Source organism: Ciona intestinalis, unplaced genomic scaffold (genome assembly GCF_000224145.3).
Source record: "Ciona intestinalis unplaced genomic scaffold, KH HT001128.1, whole genome shotgun sequence".
In the NCBI taxonomy this organism is placed as follows: Eukaryota; Metazoa; Chordata; class Ascidiacea; order Phlebobranchia; family Cionidae; genus Ciona; species Ciona intestinalis.
In genome coordinates this window covers 532-14,829 of record NW_004191449.1, presented here as the reverse complement: position 1 = coordinate 14,829, position 14,298 = coordinate 532, and the positions used below count along the sequence as shown (strand labels likewise).

General features: G+C 37.0%; 3 protein-coding genes and 1 long non-coding RNA gene across 5 annotated transcripts; 2 read left to right on the top strand and 2 right to left on the bottom strand.

The window, feature by feature from the left end:
- The first annotated feature begins 977 nt into the window (after window positions 1–977).
- Window positions 978–2,537, top strand: LOC113475672. Its single transcript, XR_003397419.1, has 2 exons — window positions 978–1,212; window positions 1,632–2,537. It is a non-coding gene; the product is annotated as an uncharacterized LOC113475672 (long non-coding RNA).
- Window positions 2,538–6,875: 4,338 nt separating this feature from the next.
- LOC113475668 lies at window positions 6,876–8,148 on the top strand. Of its 2 annotated transcripts, XR_003397414.1 has the most exons (4): window positions 6,876–7,023; window positions 7,079–7,150; window positions 7,303–7,361; window positions 7,417–8,148. XR_003397414.1 is itself a non-coding variant. In XM_026840121.1 (3 exons), the coding sequence occupies exons 1-3, from the start codon at window positions 7,054–7,056 to the stop codon at window positions 7,633–7,635; spliced, it is 375 nt and encodes a 124-aa protein (XP_026695922.1). In that variant the 5' UTR covers window positions 6,876–7,053; the 3' UTR covers window positions 7,636–8,148. The 2 variants fall into 2 exon arrangements, 1 of the variants encoding a protein (XP_026695922.1); XM_026840121.1 differs by having other exon boundaries at window positions 6,876–7,150.
- Window positions 8,149–9,277: 1,129 nt separating this feature from the next.
- LOC113475666 lies at window positions 9,278–10,434 on the bottom strand. The gene is made up of 3 exons (XM_026840119.1): window positions 10,222–10,434; window positions 9,968–10,165; window positions 9,278–9,910 (listed from the first exon to the last, which is right to left on the bottom strand). Exons 1-3 carry the CDS (start codon window positions 10,258–10,260, stop codon window positions 9,713–9,715), a joined length of 435 nt encoding a protein of 144 aa, XP_026695920.1. The 5' UTR covers window positions 10,261–10,434; the 3' UTR covers window positions 9,278–9,712.
- A 7-nt stretch (window positions 10,435–10,441) lies between these two features.
- On the bottom strand, window positions 10,442–13,727 carry LOC113475667. The gene is made up of 4 exons (XM_026840120.1): window positions 11,911–13,727; window positions 11,618–11,841; window positions 10,722–10,895; window positions 10,442–10,644 (listed from the first exon to the last, which is right to left on the bottom strand). The coding sequence occupies exons 1-4, from the start codon at window positions 11,911–11,913 to the stop codon at window positions 10,641–10,643; spliced, it is 405 nt and encodes a 134-aa protein (XP_026695921.1). The 5' UTR covers window positions 11,914–13,727; the 3' UTR covers window positions 10,442–10,640.
- Between the last annotated feature and the right edge of the window lie 571 nt (window positions 13,728–14,298).

Here is a 14,298-nt window from a genome sequence, read left to right as displayed (position 1 = left end):
AAGCCACTTCCCATAAATTATCTTTAAGTGCAAATGACCAAGTTTGAATATACTTTCCATATAGTAGATTGGAGGTAGACGGGACACCTTTAGCACATAATAAATATCCTGATCGTGTTATGAACAATTAACAACGGTCTATGGGAGTCATGAGGATACGGTTATATAATTCCTTTAACGTTTTTTTTTATTAACTACGATATAGGACAAAAAATAGAGTGAAAAGGTGTCCCATCCTCCCCCACCCTACTATATATTAACTTGTTAATATATCAGTATATTATATTATAGAAAAATTTAATAATATAAAAAAATAATTGTTTTTGTCCATCATTAAGTAAAAATAGATTGAAATACGTCTCGTCTTGGCCCGAGACCCGCATTCTCCAGCATCCTAATATAGCAAAAGAAACTTGAAATGTAAAAAAATTCCGTGCGAACTTTAAAAAGCACAGGAACTGTTCAATGCGAATAGGAAATTTAAATGTACTTTTTGTACGTTATTGGTGTTTTGGGTAGAGAAGCCGCGCTTTTTAATTAACATTCTTGTGGTTTTACTATTACTTATAACAACTGTGGTTTTTAGGTTTACTTTCCTTTGGTTTTTAAATAACATGGCCTTCGGCTATCGTTTTCGAAAAGTTGAATAACAATTGTCTGATTATGTATATACATAAGGAATGTATATATACGGACCTAACTTCATATATACGGACCTAAAAAATATTATTTCACCATAAATTAATGTTGCCTTATAGAGTTAATTATCGCCGACGGCAGTAAGTCTAAAGCCCAATGCACACTGCCGTCGTTATCGCGTCGTTAACGCCTTCTGATCCGACGCCGACAGGTCGTTACGTATGCTAATGCAGACTGCGTCAGAGCATACGTGGAGAAGTGAAATTTCGAGACTCTACCGACGCGAGAAGTGCTTCGTACGACGGGCCGATCGAGTAGAATTCAATCCTACTCGATCGGTGTCGTATCGCACGTCGTAATAAAATAAATTCAGCTGGAAGCTGCACGTGTTTATCAGAAGTGCTGAGCAGAGTAGTATTTTATTCTAGAATTATTTTTTTATACTGCGAGACACCAATGGCATAATATAATTCGTATACAAGTGTAAAATTGAGCGTGAGAAGCTGTTTTTAGTACAACAAGAAATGACTGTTGAACAGTGATATCAATCATGCTCCAACAAACAAACAAAAGGTAAACTAAAACTTTACTATTAAAGTCGATTAGCAATATATTTAATTGAACCAATTAACAGACATAATAAGTGTGTCGGTCATATGTTATTTAAACGTAATAAGCACTTCTAAAACGTGCAGATTTTCCGCAAAAGATGGCGCTTTAAACCGATGTCACTTTTGACCTAAGATTCTATAATAAAGATTATAAACGGTAACGGTACTTTCCGCGTATATACCGTTGCAGTATGCATCCTATATCACGTTTCCATGCTTTATTGCTCGTATATAAACGACGAACATGTGTCGGTTAATAAGATTTGACCGTGTTTTTAGACTGTACAGTAATTTTAGAAAATATGGATGATGACAATGTAAACAGATAATTTATTGATATAATTTCTGGTTTGCCATTACTGTACAACCAATATCATCCAGACAAAAAGAACATACACAACACTGAAAGTACATGAAAATTAAGAAGCTGCTGAAAAATGAATTTCACAGGCAGCACAGGTATAAAAATGGTTTTGTTTAAACCAGTCTTTGCATGTATTAATTGTCTCCATTAATTGCAGTTCAATTTTGCCTAATGAGATGGAATAATATTAGAAGTACATATGTTCGAAAACATAAACAAGTACAGAAGTACCAAGTAAGTCAGATTCTAAAGCACCGGAAACTTGGCCGTATTTTAAGCAACTACACTTTTAAGACAGCTTCATAAAATACAAAAGGTATATATAGAATTTATATCAGTTCGCAAGTGTCAACTGATTTTGCATACTTCATTTGCAACACCAAAGATAATTTTCCAATTAATAAAGAAGCTCACAGCTCAGCAACAAACATCACTCAATGTGAAAGCCCTGCTGTTGCAGGATGATATGATCTTTTTACTGGATACAGAGCCAGTAGATAGCCACCAAACAGTTATGTCCACTGAAACAGAGCCTTTTAAGATTGTCCGGCGCCGCGGCGAAGTGGTTAGCGCGCCTGCCTGTAACCATTAGATAATGGGTTCAAGGCTCGTCGCTGCTACCATTGTGGGCGTATGTGTCCTTGGGCAAGACACTTAACGACAATTGCTCCATTAATGGGTTGTCCAAATTATCAGCCATACATCAAAAAATAAAAAAAAATCCCCCAAAAATAATCACCCACAATTATGGGATATGTAAAGATAGACGTAGGTATTTAATACCTCACTTTAACATAATGGAATATAAAAAAATCCTTGTGATTCAGGCGAAAATAACTGTACTGATTGCACAGAGTGATGCTGAACCAGAATAACAAATTGAAAATGGGACTTTACAGTGTAAATATGTACATATGTTATTTGGCATGCAACTTCACCTTGCCATTTATGTTTAGTTTTGAATGTTTAACAAGTGGCTTTTTTATCACTGTTTAGTCTTTAGATAATATCGTGCTGACCCTTCAAATGTGTTTTAAAACAACTGTTCCATAACTTATTTTTTACCCTCAACACCATGCAATTTTTAATGAACAAACTTGTGTTTTAAAGTAAATATTCATTCATTTCAAATATGTGATTCAGCTATGTTTTTTATCTAAATCCTTAATCCATGCCTGAAGCAATTTCTATTTTGCAGTATTGTCAAAGCCATAAACTGAAGCAATTTAAGTTATTTTAAGTGGGTTTTATATTAGTGATAAGGTGATTATTGTGAAGCTCCTCTGTCCCTAATTACAACTTTCATTACCTTCTTTAAATTTCGTTACCTTCTTTGTCTTCTTATTGTATGTTACATTGTGGATCTTATTCCTACTAATTAGTTGGTACAAGATCTAGTATTTAATTGTTACCTCAAAATTCATTAGTAAAATATGCTTTGTTCTTAATACCGTATTACGTACTACCTTTTCAAAAATTCTTTCATCTGACTATGTAAGAGCAATGGGAATTCGAGATGACTTAAAAGATTATTTCTTAACCCCACAAGGAGAAATTAAGTGGCAATATTTTTTGACAATATAAATTGATTTTTCAGTGTATGTGTTATAAATAAACAAAAATAACCAACAGTGGGATATGTACAAAAATTGTTTATTGTAGTCGATAGCCTCCTTGTCTCCTAACGTAATTATGCATGGTGTATGCTGCTTTTACGATGCTATCCACATTCTCTGGCTTAACGCATAGGCTTTTCAAACACCCTCCGTTTGGCTGTCATCATGCCAAAGGCACACTCCACACTCTTTCTTGCTCTTGATAATCTTCTGTTAAAAATACGCCTTGCATTGTCCAAAGATCTTTTGGGGTATGTCCTTATGAGATTGGTAAGCAGTGGGTATGCTTCATCGCCAACAATAAAACATGGACAACTTTGATTAGTGACTAGAACAATCCCTTCCTCAGGCAAACAAAATGAGCCTGTTGCCACGTTTTGACCAACAACAGAGGACCTAAACATGCCACCGTCACTTCTCCTGCCGTAGTCACCCACTTCAATCAATGTGAAACAGCCTTCTGCATCAGCAATTGCTTGGAGAACAATAGAATGATAACCTTTGTAATTAAAAAACTGTAAACCACTTCTTACAGGACACCTTCCGTTTCATTTGGCATAAACTTCTCTTGCAAACCATCACAGATTGCTGTGCAAACTTCAGGAATTAGTTTGCAAATAGTTGAGTGGCCTACATGGAAACCATAGTAAAGGCTTTTATAGCTTTCTTCAGTTGCCAGGTATCTGCAACACAAAGAAATTGTTTTATATAAATGAGCAATTACCGCAAAGCCACCAGTGTTCTTTCCTCTGGAGAAATAGCAACACGATAGCGTGTATCTTTTTTTTGTATGTATGGTTTGATAATTTTAACCAAATCTAAGAAGAGTTTGCTTGACATTCTAGCGAAATTTTGAAATTTGTCTAGGATCAAGCAGTGTCTTAAATGAAAAAGCTCTTTCTTCTGGCCTGGACTGACAGATTGGATGTACCCAGAACCGTCTTTCACTTTCAAGGTTATTTCTTTGTTTCCAGAGATAGTATACTGCGATCACTTCTTTTTACTCTCAGTCGTAATCATCGCCATATTCACGTTCAGCTATTTTGCTAACGATCGCCTAGTCGCGTGAAGCCATTAAAGCAAAATTGCGGTGTGAATTGGCAGAACCGCTTTAAAGCGGATTTGACTAAAAGCGCGCGATAAAGCGTTACTTATAAAGCAAAATGTTTTATCGGTGGGAATTCGTCCATAAAAATAAACACAGATAAATCTGTTGCTTACAATTTCTCTTCCAATCGAAATACTAGATTAGCCTACACCTGGGAGTTGATAGAACATGGCGAAACGTTACTTCCCAACAGGGGCTTTTTGCCGACGTGGTTGTTATTACATCGAATTTAAATCTGCCTAATGCTTTAACTTGCGAACTTAGTTAGTCAAGCGCCAGCCGCTCTTTCTAAAATGCTAGGGATGCGAAGCACTGATAGTAAGTGGCCGCTGCCTTGCGCCAAATCGTCCCTACTCGCCAAATCGTCGCTACTCGCCGGTCTATCTCACTCTTAAAGATTGTTGTCGTTCAGTACTGTAATCTGGCCGCTACTCTGCGCGAAATCGTCGCATGTGGCAGCCGCCTCTCTCTCTCTCTCCCGAGGGCTGTTGGCGATCTGCACTTTTGGCATGCGGCCGATACCTTGCTCTAAATCGTCTCATTTCGCCCTCGCTTTCCTCTTGCGCGCCTCGCCTTATGCAAATGTTATTCGAGAGAAGCACTGTCTGAAAGCGCTCAGCCAATCAGGTGCGCCCTATACACAATTAAATAAAAAGTAAGGTCTGACTCGAACAATAGGCTCATTTAAAAGCAGATGCGCCGGTATTTGTCATTAGTTTAATGCCAGGGCCGCTGAAAGGAGGTCACGTTTCAGAAAGAAATTTGACGAAGTTATATTTACGTTAGTTGAAAGTTGTCCTCAGTATGTCGCATATAAACAGCATCGGCTCGAAGTTTTCAATCAAGGTGTGATGTGTTAGTACGCAACAGTACCAGTTCGAATTTAAATATGCTTAATGCTTTAACTTGCGAACTTAGTTAGTCAAACGCCAGCAGCTCTTTCTAAAATGCTAGTGATGCGAAGCACTGACAGTAAGTGGCCGCTGCATGGCGCCAAATCGTCGCAACTCGCAATCGCCTTTCTATCGCTCTCTCTTAAAGATTGTTGTCGTTCAGTACTCTAATCTGGCCGCTGCCCTGCGCGAAATCGTCCTATGTGGCAGCTGCCTTACTCTCTCTCTTTCTCTCTCGATGGTTGTTGTCGATCTGCGCTGTTGGCATGCGGCCGATACCTTGCTCTAAATCGTCTCATTTCGCCGGGACTTCCATCTTGCGCGCCTTATGCAAATGTTATTCGAGAGGAGCACTGTCTGAAACCGCCCAGCCAATCAGGTTCGTCCTATACACAATTAAAGAAAAAGTAGGTCTGACTCGCTGTCTCGCGCCAAATTCGCAACCGCCTCTCTCTCTCTCTCTCTCTCTCTTAAAGATTGTTGTCGTTCAGTACTGTTACCTAACCGCTTGTCGAAAATCACATTTGTTACCTTGCCGATTCTTTCCTCGATATCCGAGCATATATCAGCCAATTATTTCCGTTGCTCAACTATAAAAACTCGCACTTTAAATCATTGACCACATCCGCTTGTTTCTTTCAGATATATTATTACATACCGAGAAACCTCTTTTAATATTACAATTCTGCTTTTTTACTTATATTCAATATACACGAATCCTGCATTGGCGAAAAAGTAAGTTAATATTCTCTTGTTTATATATCATTTTAATCTATTTTCTTGCAGTATTAGCAGTCCTTCGAAAAGAGTTCAAGCAACTGGGAAAGTACAATTTTTCCAACAATTTCCGAAAGACTTCCTTCGACCTTACGGAATTGCTACACTCCCGAGGTCGGCATCAAATGACGACTTCAAAACAAAACTTAAATCATTCACTTGCGAGTGGCTCACTCGTCCGGAAATTGCAGTAAGCGAGTTGATGGAAACAACTTCAACTAATTGGCAAAGGATAAAAAATGACCTCCCAGATCTGGCTGACGCTAATTTACAAGCTGATGTTTCTGCAACTATGGACAAATTGCTGAAAAAAATGGACAAACTTCAAAATGAAAAATCCGAGAAAAAAATGATTAAATTAATAAAAAAATTGTTAATCGGAATGAAAAATCAAAGCGAACTGTTCGATACCTACATCGATTCGATGTTCAACGTGGGTGCATCGATGTACTTGCTCGCACTACATTTAAAAGTGGCCCAACACATTACGTTGCATCTTCCCCATGTAGCCTCTAATTGCTATGAAGGACTAAATTTAGCCAGTTTTAAAGAGACACCGACACTTTCCCAATATTGTGCTGCAGCTTCTAAAGATTTGCCAACAAAACAAAACAACATACAATCCTCGCAAAATACTTCAAAAAGAAATTTAAAAGACTTCATTTCAGAACGGAAACGAAAACAGGACGACCAGGAAGATCCGAATCAACCTGGTCCGTCAAAAAAAAGAAAAGATTAAACTTTTCATGACTTGTGTTTTTGGTTTGTCTTTTTTTGTGTGCGCTTTAGTTCAATTTGTTTGTGAGCGCTTTAGTTCAATTTGTGTCCTCGCCATTTGTTTGTAATGGGTGCCTTTTTAATTTTGTTCAATCAATTTAAAATTTTCTTTTTCAGATTTCAGACATAGCATTTTACATATTGATACTCTTTGCATTTTGCTTTTGGAAACTCTGACCTGTCCAAGATCAACTTTGTTTCATCTGATTATCTTTAACATTTCAATCACCAACGAACGGTAAGACAATCAAATATTATTTCTACACAGATGCTAACTTGTCTTCTTTTTTCAGATTTCGTAAATCTGCGAAGAGTCTCTCCAAGCTTAGGTCCTTGTCTTGAACCTTTCTGTTTAGAACCTAGAGGTACGAAAATAAAATATCACTTCCACCATGGATGTAATTGTATAAACTTGTTTTGAATACTTTAATATGCAAATGTTTTAAATCAAGTTTTAATCAACGATTTAGCTAGACTTTCTTTAGAGCCTACATGCTAACACGTCTTCTGTTTTCAGATTTGCAATCCTTTAAAAAAATGGCTTCAAGGTTTTCCCAAATCGTTTGCGATCCTCAGGTACGTGAATTGGTTTTATGAAAGAAAAACAAATTCTCATTTTTGACTTTTTTAGATTCAACAAAGGCGCCACGCTGCTTTCCAAGAAAAACGTGCCCGCTTTGAGCGTCGGGAAGCTACAAAAAATGCGTTTTTGTCCTCGCAGTTGTTTTCAACATTGTCTCACAATTCTGTTGGACAAACCAAACGAAAACAAGTATCCGGTCACCTGAAGATGTGGATCGAAAAAGCGTCGTGGTCGAAATGTGACAAATGCATTTGCCTGTATTCTTAAACCAAGCTTTGCAAAACGGATTGTCGCAACCAGGCCTACTTGCAATTTCTGCCCGAGCGAGCGGTACACTGCTCCAAAAATATCTGCATGGCCCAAGTGCTTGCGAAACTTCAGTGAAAAAGAACACAATATCTTGTCACCATTCACCATCGACTGCGGCCCTTACTCTAAGAAACAACACGGGTACCGCGTCAAAACAGGAGGAATCCGGATCATTGTAAAGTCAACATCAGTTTCACACACCATTTCGAGTCTTCCCGATAATCCGTCAAAATTGCGACTGCAACTGGCGTACGAGCATCTCTACTGCGCACTTAGTTCCTACAAAAAGTACATTCATCATGCCGGCACTTTGGACAGTCAATTCTTCGACATGTTTCAAATGCAGGGAATTGAATACGCATTGTGACCTATTTTGTATCCTTTCAATAATCTGTGCGAGTCCATCTCAACACGTCAATGCGAAGCATGCGTTCACGCAAAAAGTACTGTCATCAATCATTGATTACAGTTGTAGTTTCCAGTTGCTTCAATTTCAGTTTGATCGCTGGATCTTTAAGACAGTAACCGGAGCAATCAACTCTGGAAGAATGTTCGCCTGTTCACCTCAACGAGCATTGGACGCAAAGTCGTTTTCGCCTGCTTATTGGAAGTGGCAGCATGCATTCCTCATAGACACGGTGCAACAATTCGGGCCGCCACAACTCTTCATCACCATCAACCCGTACCATAGATACCTAAACATATAGATAGGAAACTAAGGTCACGTGACAAACTAACTTTTCGACAAAACAAACTAATTTAGCTATATTTCGCCGAGCATTGGACGCAAAATCGTTTTCGCCTGCTTATTGGAAGTGGCAGCATGCATTCCTCATAGACACGGTGCAACAATTCGGGCCGCCACAACTCTTTATCACCATCAACCCGTACCATAGATACCTAAACATATAGATAGGAAACTAAGGTCACGTGACAAACTAACTTTTCGACAAAACAAACTAATTTAGCTATATTTCGCCGAAATCTTTAGTTTTTATAATTTGTTACAACATTTTCTAAATTTTGTGGAATTTTCACTGAACATTATGTCGTACAAGTAAAATAATACACGAAAAACTAGTTTAGACAGGTCACGGTTGGATGAGAAAGGACTCGCGTAATTCTGCCAATTAACAAAGCTAAAGCTTTATCACGTTGGTTACGTCTGTATTAAGTGTTTATCGAGATCGAGTTCAGCGCAATGAGTGTTTGCGATAGTTTATGCGATATATTGTGGCTTTTACCTGCTGTAATTAAAGTCATGTGTTCGTTTAATGTCCAGTAGCGTTAAATCGTCAAGATTCAACAATACGTCAGTGCTGTGTATAAAATTACATGATATTCTGATGCAAGTAAGTGTAAATCACTGCTAATGTATCTGATGTAAAGAACAGCAATTTATATTATTTTTCTGAATAGATGTCAAGTTTATCATATTTTCTGCTTACAGATATTATCAATTTTTAGGTTTACTAGAAAAATATGGCAAATAAGGAATCAGCAGTCAGTGTCATGAGCGATGCAATGGAAAAATTTGAGGAAATTGACATTTTATTTTCTTGCCATTTCAAAAACTGCACAATTAAATGAACACAAATTGAAGCATTGAACCAATAATAATGAAGAAGAAATCCATAAAGTTTACGATGAGGCAGTTAAAAGATGCAGATCAATTGGAATTAGTATACCAGATATTCATACAAAACCTTCAGAAGTATCCATGAGTACTATAAAAAGTTTGTTAGTACAGTATAAAAAAGAAAAAAAAAACATAGATAAGTTGTACATGCAATATACAAGTCTTGGTATTGATGCTAATTTGAAACTTGGTATGCCTCAACATCTAGCTGCACAGTTAGTATGTTCCATGTTAAGTGCAAACTAATAAATATACCAAAATTGATTACTTTTGTGGTTTCCCAGTCCCCCCCAAACAACTGTTTGAGTATTAGCCCCTCAAAGGAGGAGGTATCACCTGTACCACCAGCAGGCTCAATGTGGCTGGTTTAGTTTAACCTGTAACATAATAAAACTGTTAATGTTGTGGCATCACCCAACATAAAATTACCTTTTTAACCAAAGGTTCATTGCAAACAGAAGTCCATGCATTTTTTGTACCGTAAGTGGTGTTTCCACCCTTAATCTGCTTGATTGCCTTTCGCTGTGAAATAGCGGTTATTCCGTAGCCAATTCGAGATATATTTGGATTTGTGTTACGTCTCATTGAGTTTCTCTAAAAAATTGAAATATATATATAACATGGTACAATTATTGCTAAAGTATGACTCACCAAATTACCGAAGGTGGCTTCTAATACATCCTGCGTAAAAGTACCCAGGCAAACATATTTCAGACCATTTTTAGGGCGATCATCCAACAGTCGCTTAGCTAAGGCAACCAAATTTAAGGAGGTGAACACCAGTCCTTGAAGAGTATTTCGTGCCAAAATTCGCTTTTCTTCACCAGTGTACAGAACATCAACCTCAGTCTTTGGGAAACAAAATCTTAATAATAACACTGATAACAAAAACCTCGGATACCTACTTTCCAGTCCAAGAGATATTGGACAAACTTTTGTTCCATCCAATTAAACCGTTTATCACTTGTGGAATGAATGGCATTTTTTACGGAACAAGTAATAACGTCAAACCACCTAGATGGATAGGTAATTCAGAAAATGTATTGCTTGATAAAAAAGTGTAGCGAGTATTACTTATCCATCAGTAGAACAAAAAACCGTTTATCACTTGTGGAATGAATGGCATTTTTTACGGAACAAGTAATAACGTCAAACCACCTAGATGGATAGGTAATTCAGAAAATGTATTGCTTGATAAAAAAGTGTAGCGAGTATTACTTATCCATCAGTAGAACAAATTCCGCAGTTCCATCAGAATTCTTCACATCTTGTTGCAAAGCTTTTCCAACATCCCAGCGGAGGGTTTGTCGGGCAAGAAAAACATTCATCTACAATTTCAATATAAAAAAATAGGCAAAACACATAGTGTTCCGAGTTATTATAAAAGCTCGACAATTTAAATTACCTTTGAAAATGAATTAAGTTGCATATGTGAAGTGGAAAGACGTGTTTTGTGAAGAACCGATTTGGACTCCAGTTCATGCAAATTTCGTATGTGTGTCCACAGTAAGTCCCTTCCAGATTTACAGAAATATTTTGAACCCCCAGGCTTGGATGAGTACAAGCCATTTCGTGTTGTCTGTATAACTTGGTTAAGTTATTCCTAATTGTTTAAATTAATAAAAATTACCTTAAGTAAGTGGCTTGGATCACTTAAAATAAAAATTGGATGGCTTTGTCTGAAAGGATTAGGTGCAGTAAAAACTCCCCTGCTTAATGTGTATGTTCCACCATGAATAATATTAAAAAATTTTCTATTTGTTGAGGCACCATCAGCAATAATGGCATTTATGTGTACATGGCGAGTTTCACAGATACCAACAGCGTCCCAGAATGTGGAAACCAAGATAAGCAGGGGTGGTAGTTGTTGGCCACCATGACAAAGGCATGGACATTTCCTTTTTCATGGATCGAACGTAAAACACTATAAAACAAGAAACATTACAACAACAACAACATATTTTACTTTAAATTTATACAATAACTTACTGCAAATATGTGATGCTATAATTGTTTCTTGTTTTCGTTCACCGAAATCTACAAAGCCAATCAACCTACCATTTTTATACACCAAGCTTTCTTTTACTAAAACAAAAATTAAATATTTGATGGATCAGTTATAACTAAAATAAATATAGTTACCTTTCATTTCATCAACAGTTAAATAGGCTTCCACTGGTGATTCAAGTCGTTCCATTGCACGAACGGCTATTTCATTAATCCTAGGAGAGTTGGTACCAATATTTCTATTGTTGTAAATTTGTAACCGCAAAGTATAGTGGTATATGAAAATATTACTACCGGAATTTTTGAAGAGTTCTAGATGATGGAAGCTTCAGTACATCAGTTGTAACCAGATGTTGATAGGCTGAGGGAGATCGTGAGCACAGCTCAATTGCCCACCGAACAACATCAGGATGATACCTACGGGAATATGGAGACTTTTTGTTGGAATTCACAATTTGCTCTCTGAAGAACATCTGCTGCCACTCATTTATATCTCCAGATTCTGAATCAAGAAGCTCCTAAAGTGTATTTTTATAATGTTATTCTTAACATAAATTTATACTCCAATTAAAATTAAATAAATATACCATGAAATCTGAATGTAAGCTCTCATCTACATCAACAAAATCCTCCTCCTTAAGTTCACGCCTCTGTTCACAATATTTTTTATTCCACTTAGACTTGTACTCATATCTTGAACATTGCGTATTACACAAGACTAGCAAAAATGGGGACAATTTGAAATCAAATTAAAGTAAAATGATCAACTTTTATTACTTACTTGCTACTTGACACAACGGTGCTCGGGTGATGGATTTTGTTACAATGTAGTTTCCGCCCCAGTGTTGTAGGTGATGCACAGTTGTATTTCGTGTTGAGTACTTTTGCTCAATGCCACCACAAAGTTGGAACTTCATCACCTCGTCTACCATGTAAACAAATAACTAAACATATTAATATGCATGGAACATACAAGCTTTAAATATTTATCTGGCTACCTAAAAATTGATTTAAAGTAGATGTCTTGATGTCGGGCAGGCTAAGGAGACTGGGATCAACCCGCCATCCGTTGAAAGCAATCCAAGAGATGGTGACGTCCATAGAAATGCAAATGCTGCATAAAGGCATAAAAAAAATCAAGAACCATGTTTTATGGAAAGCTAAGTTGCTTTCTGAACAGAAATCTATGTTAACTGGAACACACAAAATAACATTGAGGCTACAATAGACACTGTTTCTCGCACCAATAACCTTCTGAGAAATTTTTTTTAGACTCTTTTTCTAATTTTTCCACAGTAGTGTGACGTTCTGGCTGAGAAGGAAACTGCCTTTGGACTGGTTCTTTTCGAATTTTCTGGAACAATAGATATATTCAAGGATTTTAAGTGAATTAATCCTCTTGGTTTATACGCTGCCTGAAATTTAGTACTAAACAATATAGTTTAACCCTTAAAACTGAGCTGTATATTACATTATCATTATTTATTTACTAACACTGATGAGCTGGTGGTATTTGGCTTCCTAGAATTCTATTAAAACTGAAGACTCATGAAGCTGAAGCTGTAGAAAATCTACTTACACCATATATTTTACCTTGGGAACATATATTTTACCTTGGGAACAAAACAAGACTTTTTTGGCATATTTAAAGAGGGAACTACACCAGCTTTAAGACACTTCCGACTAGGATAAACAGTTAAGTCTTCTGGTCTAAAATGCACCTCACAGATAAATGCCCTGTATAATAACCATAATATGAGAAAAAATAAAGCAAGTTAGGCTAGTTAAGATATATTTGAAAAACAATATTTTTACGAATTGACAGTTATTAACATAGATTATGATAACATAATCAAATCAGAAAACCTTTATACAAACATAACTTAGTTAAATGTAGAAAAAGTAACTTTTAGTTTTTGAAGCAGTGTTTATATATAATGTAAAAAATATAACAAGCATACGTTTCCTTATGCAACATGTCTTTGATCTTGTCTCCCTTTTTTGGATTAGGATCCCGCAGAGACAAGATGCACCGGACCAGTTCCTCACGGTGCTTTTTTTCTATTGCATTTTAGCAATGTCAGGGCGTAAAATTTTAAAAAGAGAACGCTTCGGTGTTTTACGCTTCTTGTCATAGGAGCACTCAGAAATGCAGCAGTGACTCATTTTACCACTTTTAATTTAAATAATATATATTACCCCTAGATAATATACTCTGTCCAGTTGTAATTAATCAAAATCAGTAAACCGCGATAATATACTCTGTCCAGTTGTAATTAATCAAAATCGGTAAACCGCGATAACTGAACTTATTTTGAAAGCCGAAAAACAAATTCTGCCCTTTCTCACTGAAGCGTGACCTGTCTAAACGTTTTCGCCAGTTTCCCATCTATATGTTTAGGTATCTATGCCCGTACGAATGGACCTTCCCCTAACACGACATTATGGCGCAACAATTGGAACAGTCAGGTTTTAATCCCTTGGACCAGCCTTCTGTTCAAGCACTCCACATCGGTCACATACTCAAAGAACTTGTTTCTGGATATCTTACCGGAAAAAACGGTAACTGGAAGGACCACGTTTTTTCAAATTACCGACACAAATCTATACCAAACGTCAAGACCTATTTTTATCGGGTCAAATTTTAGCAAAGAGGAGCGCTCCACGTTCACCTATTGCTTTGGCTCAAAAAATTGACCTCAATCGATACAAATAGAATACAAGCAATCCTTCCTAAAAATGAACCGGAGTATGCTGCAAGTCTGTTTTCGTTGCAAAAATCCAATCGACCCTCAGCTTGCTTGAAACAGCAAAATACTGCCACCAACGTGAATACGGCTGCAGACACTTTGGACATTTTGTATCCACCGACATCATCTTCAATCAACTTAAGAGCTTATATCGACACTATTTCCGAAACTCTCAATTGCGCCATGGATGTTCAAACCAGTGACGGTCACCTGATGTTATTGCGT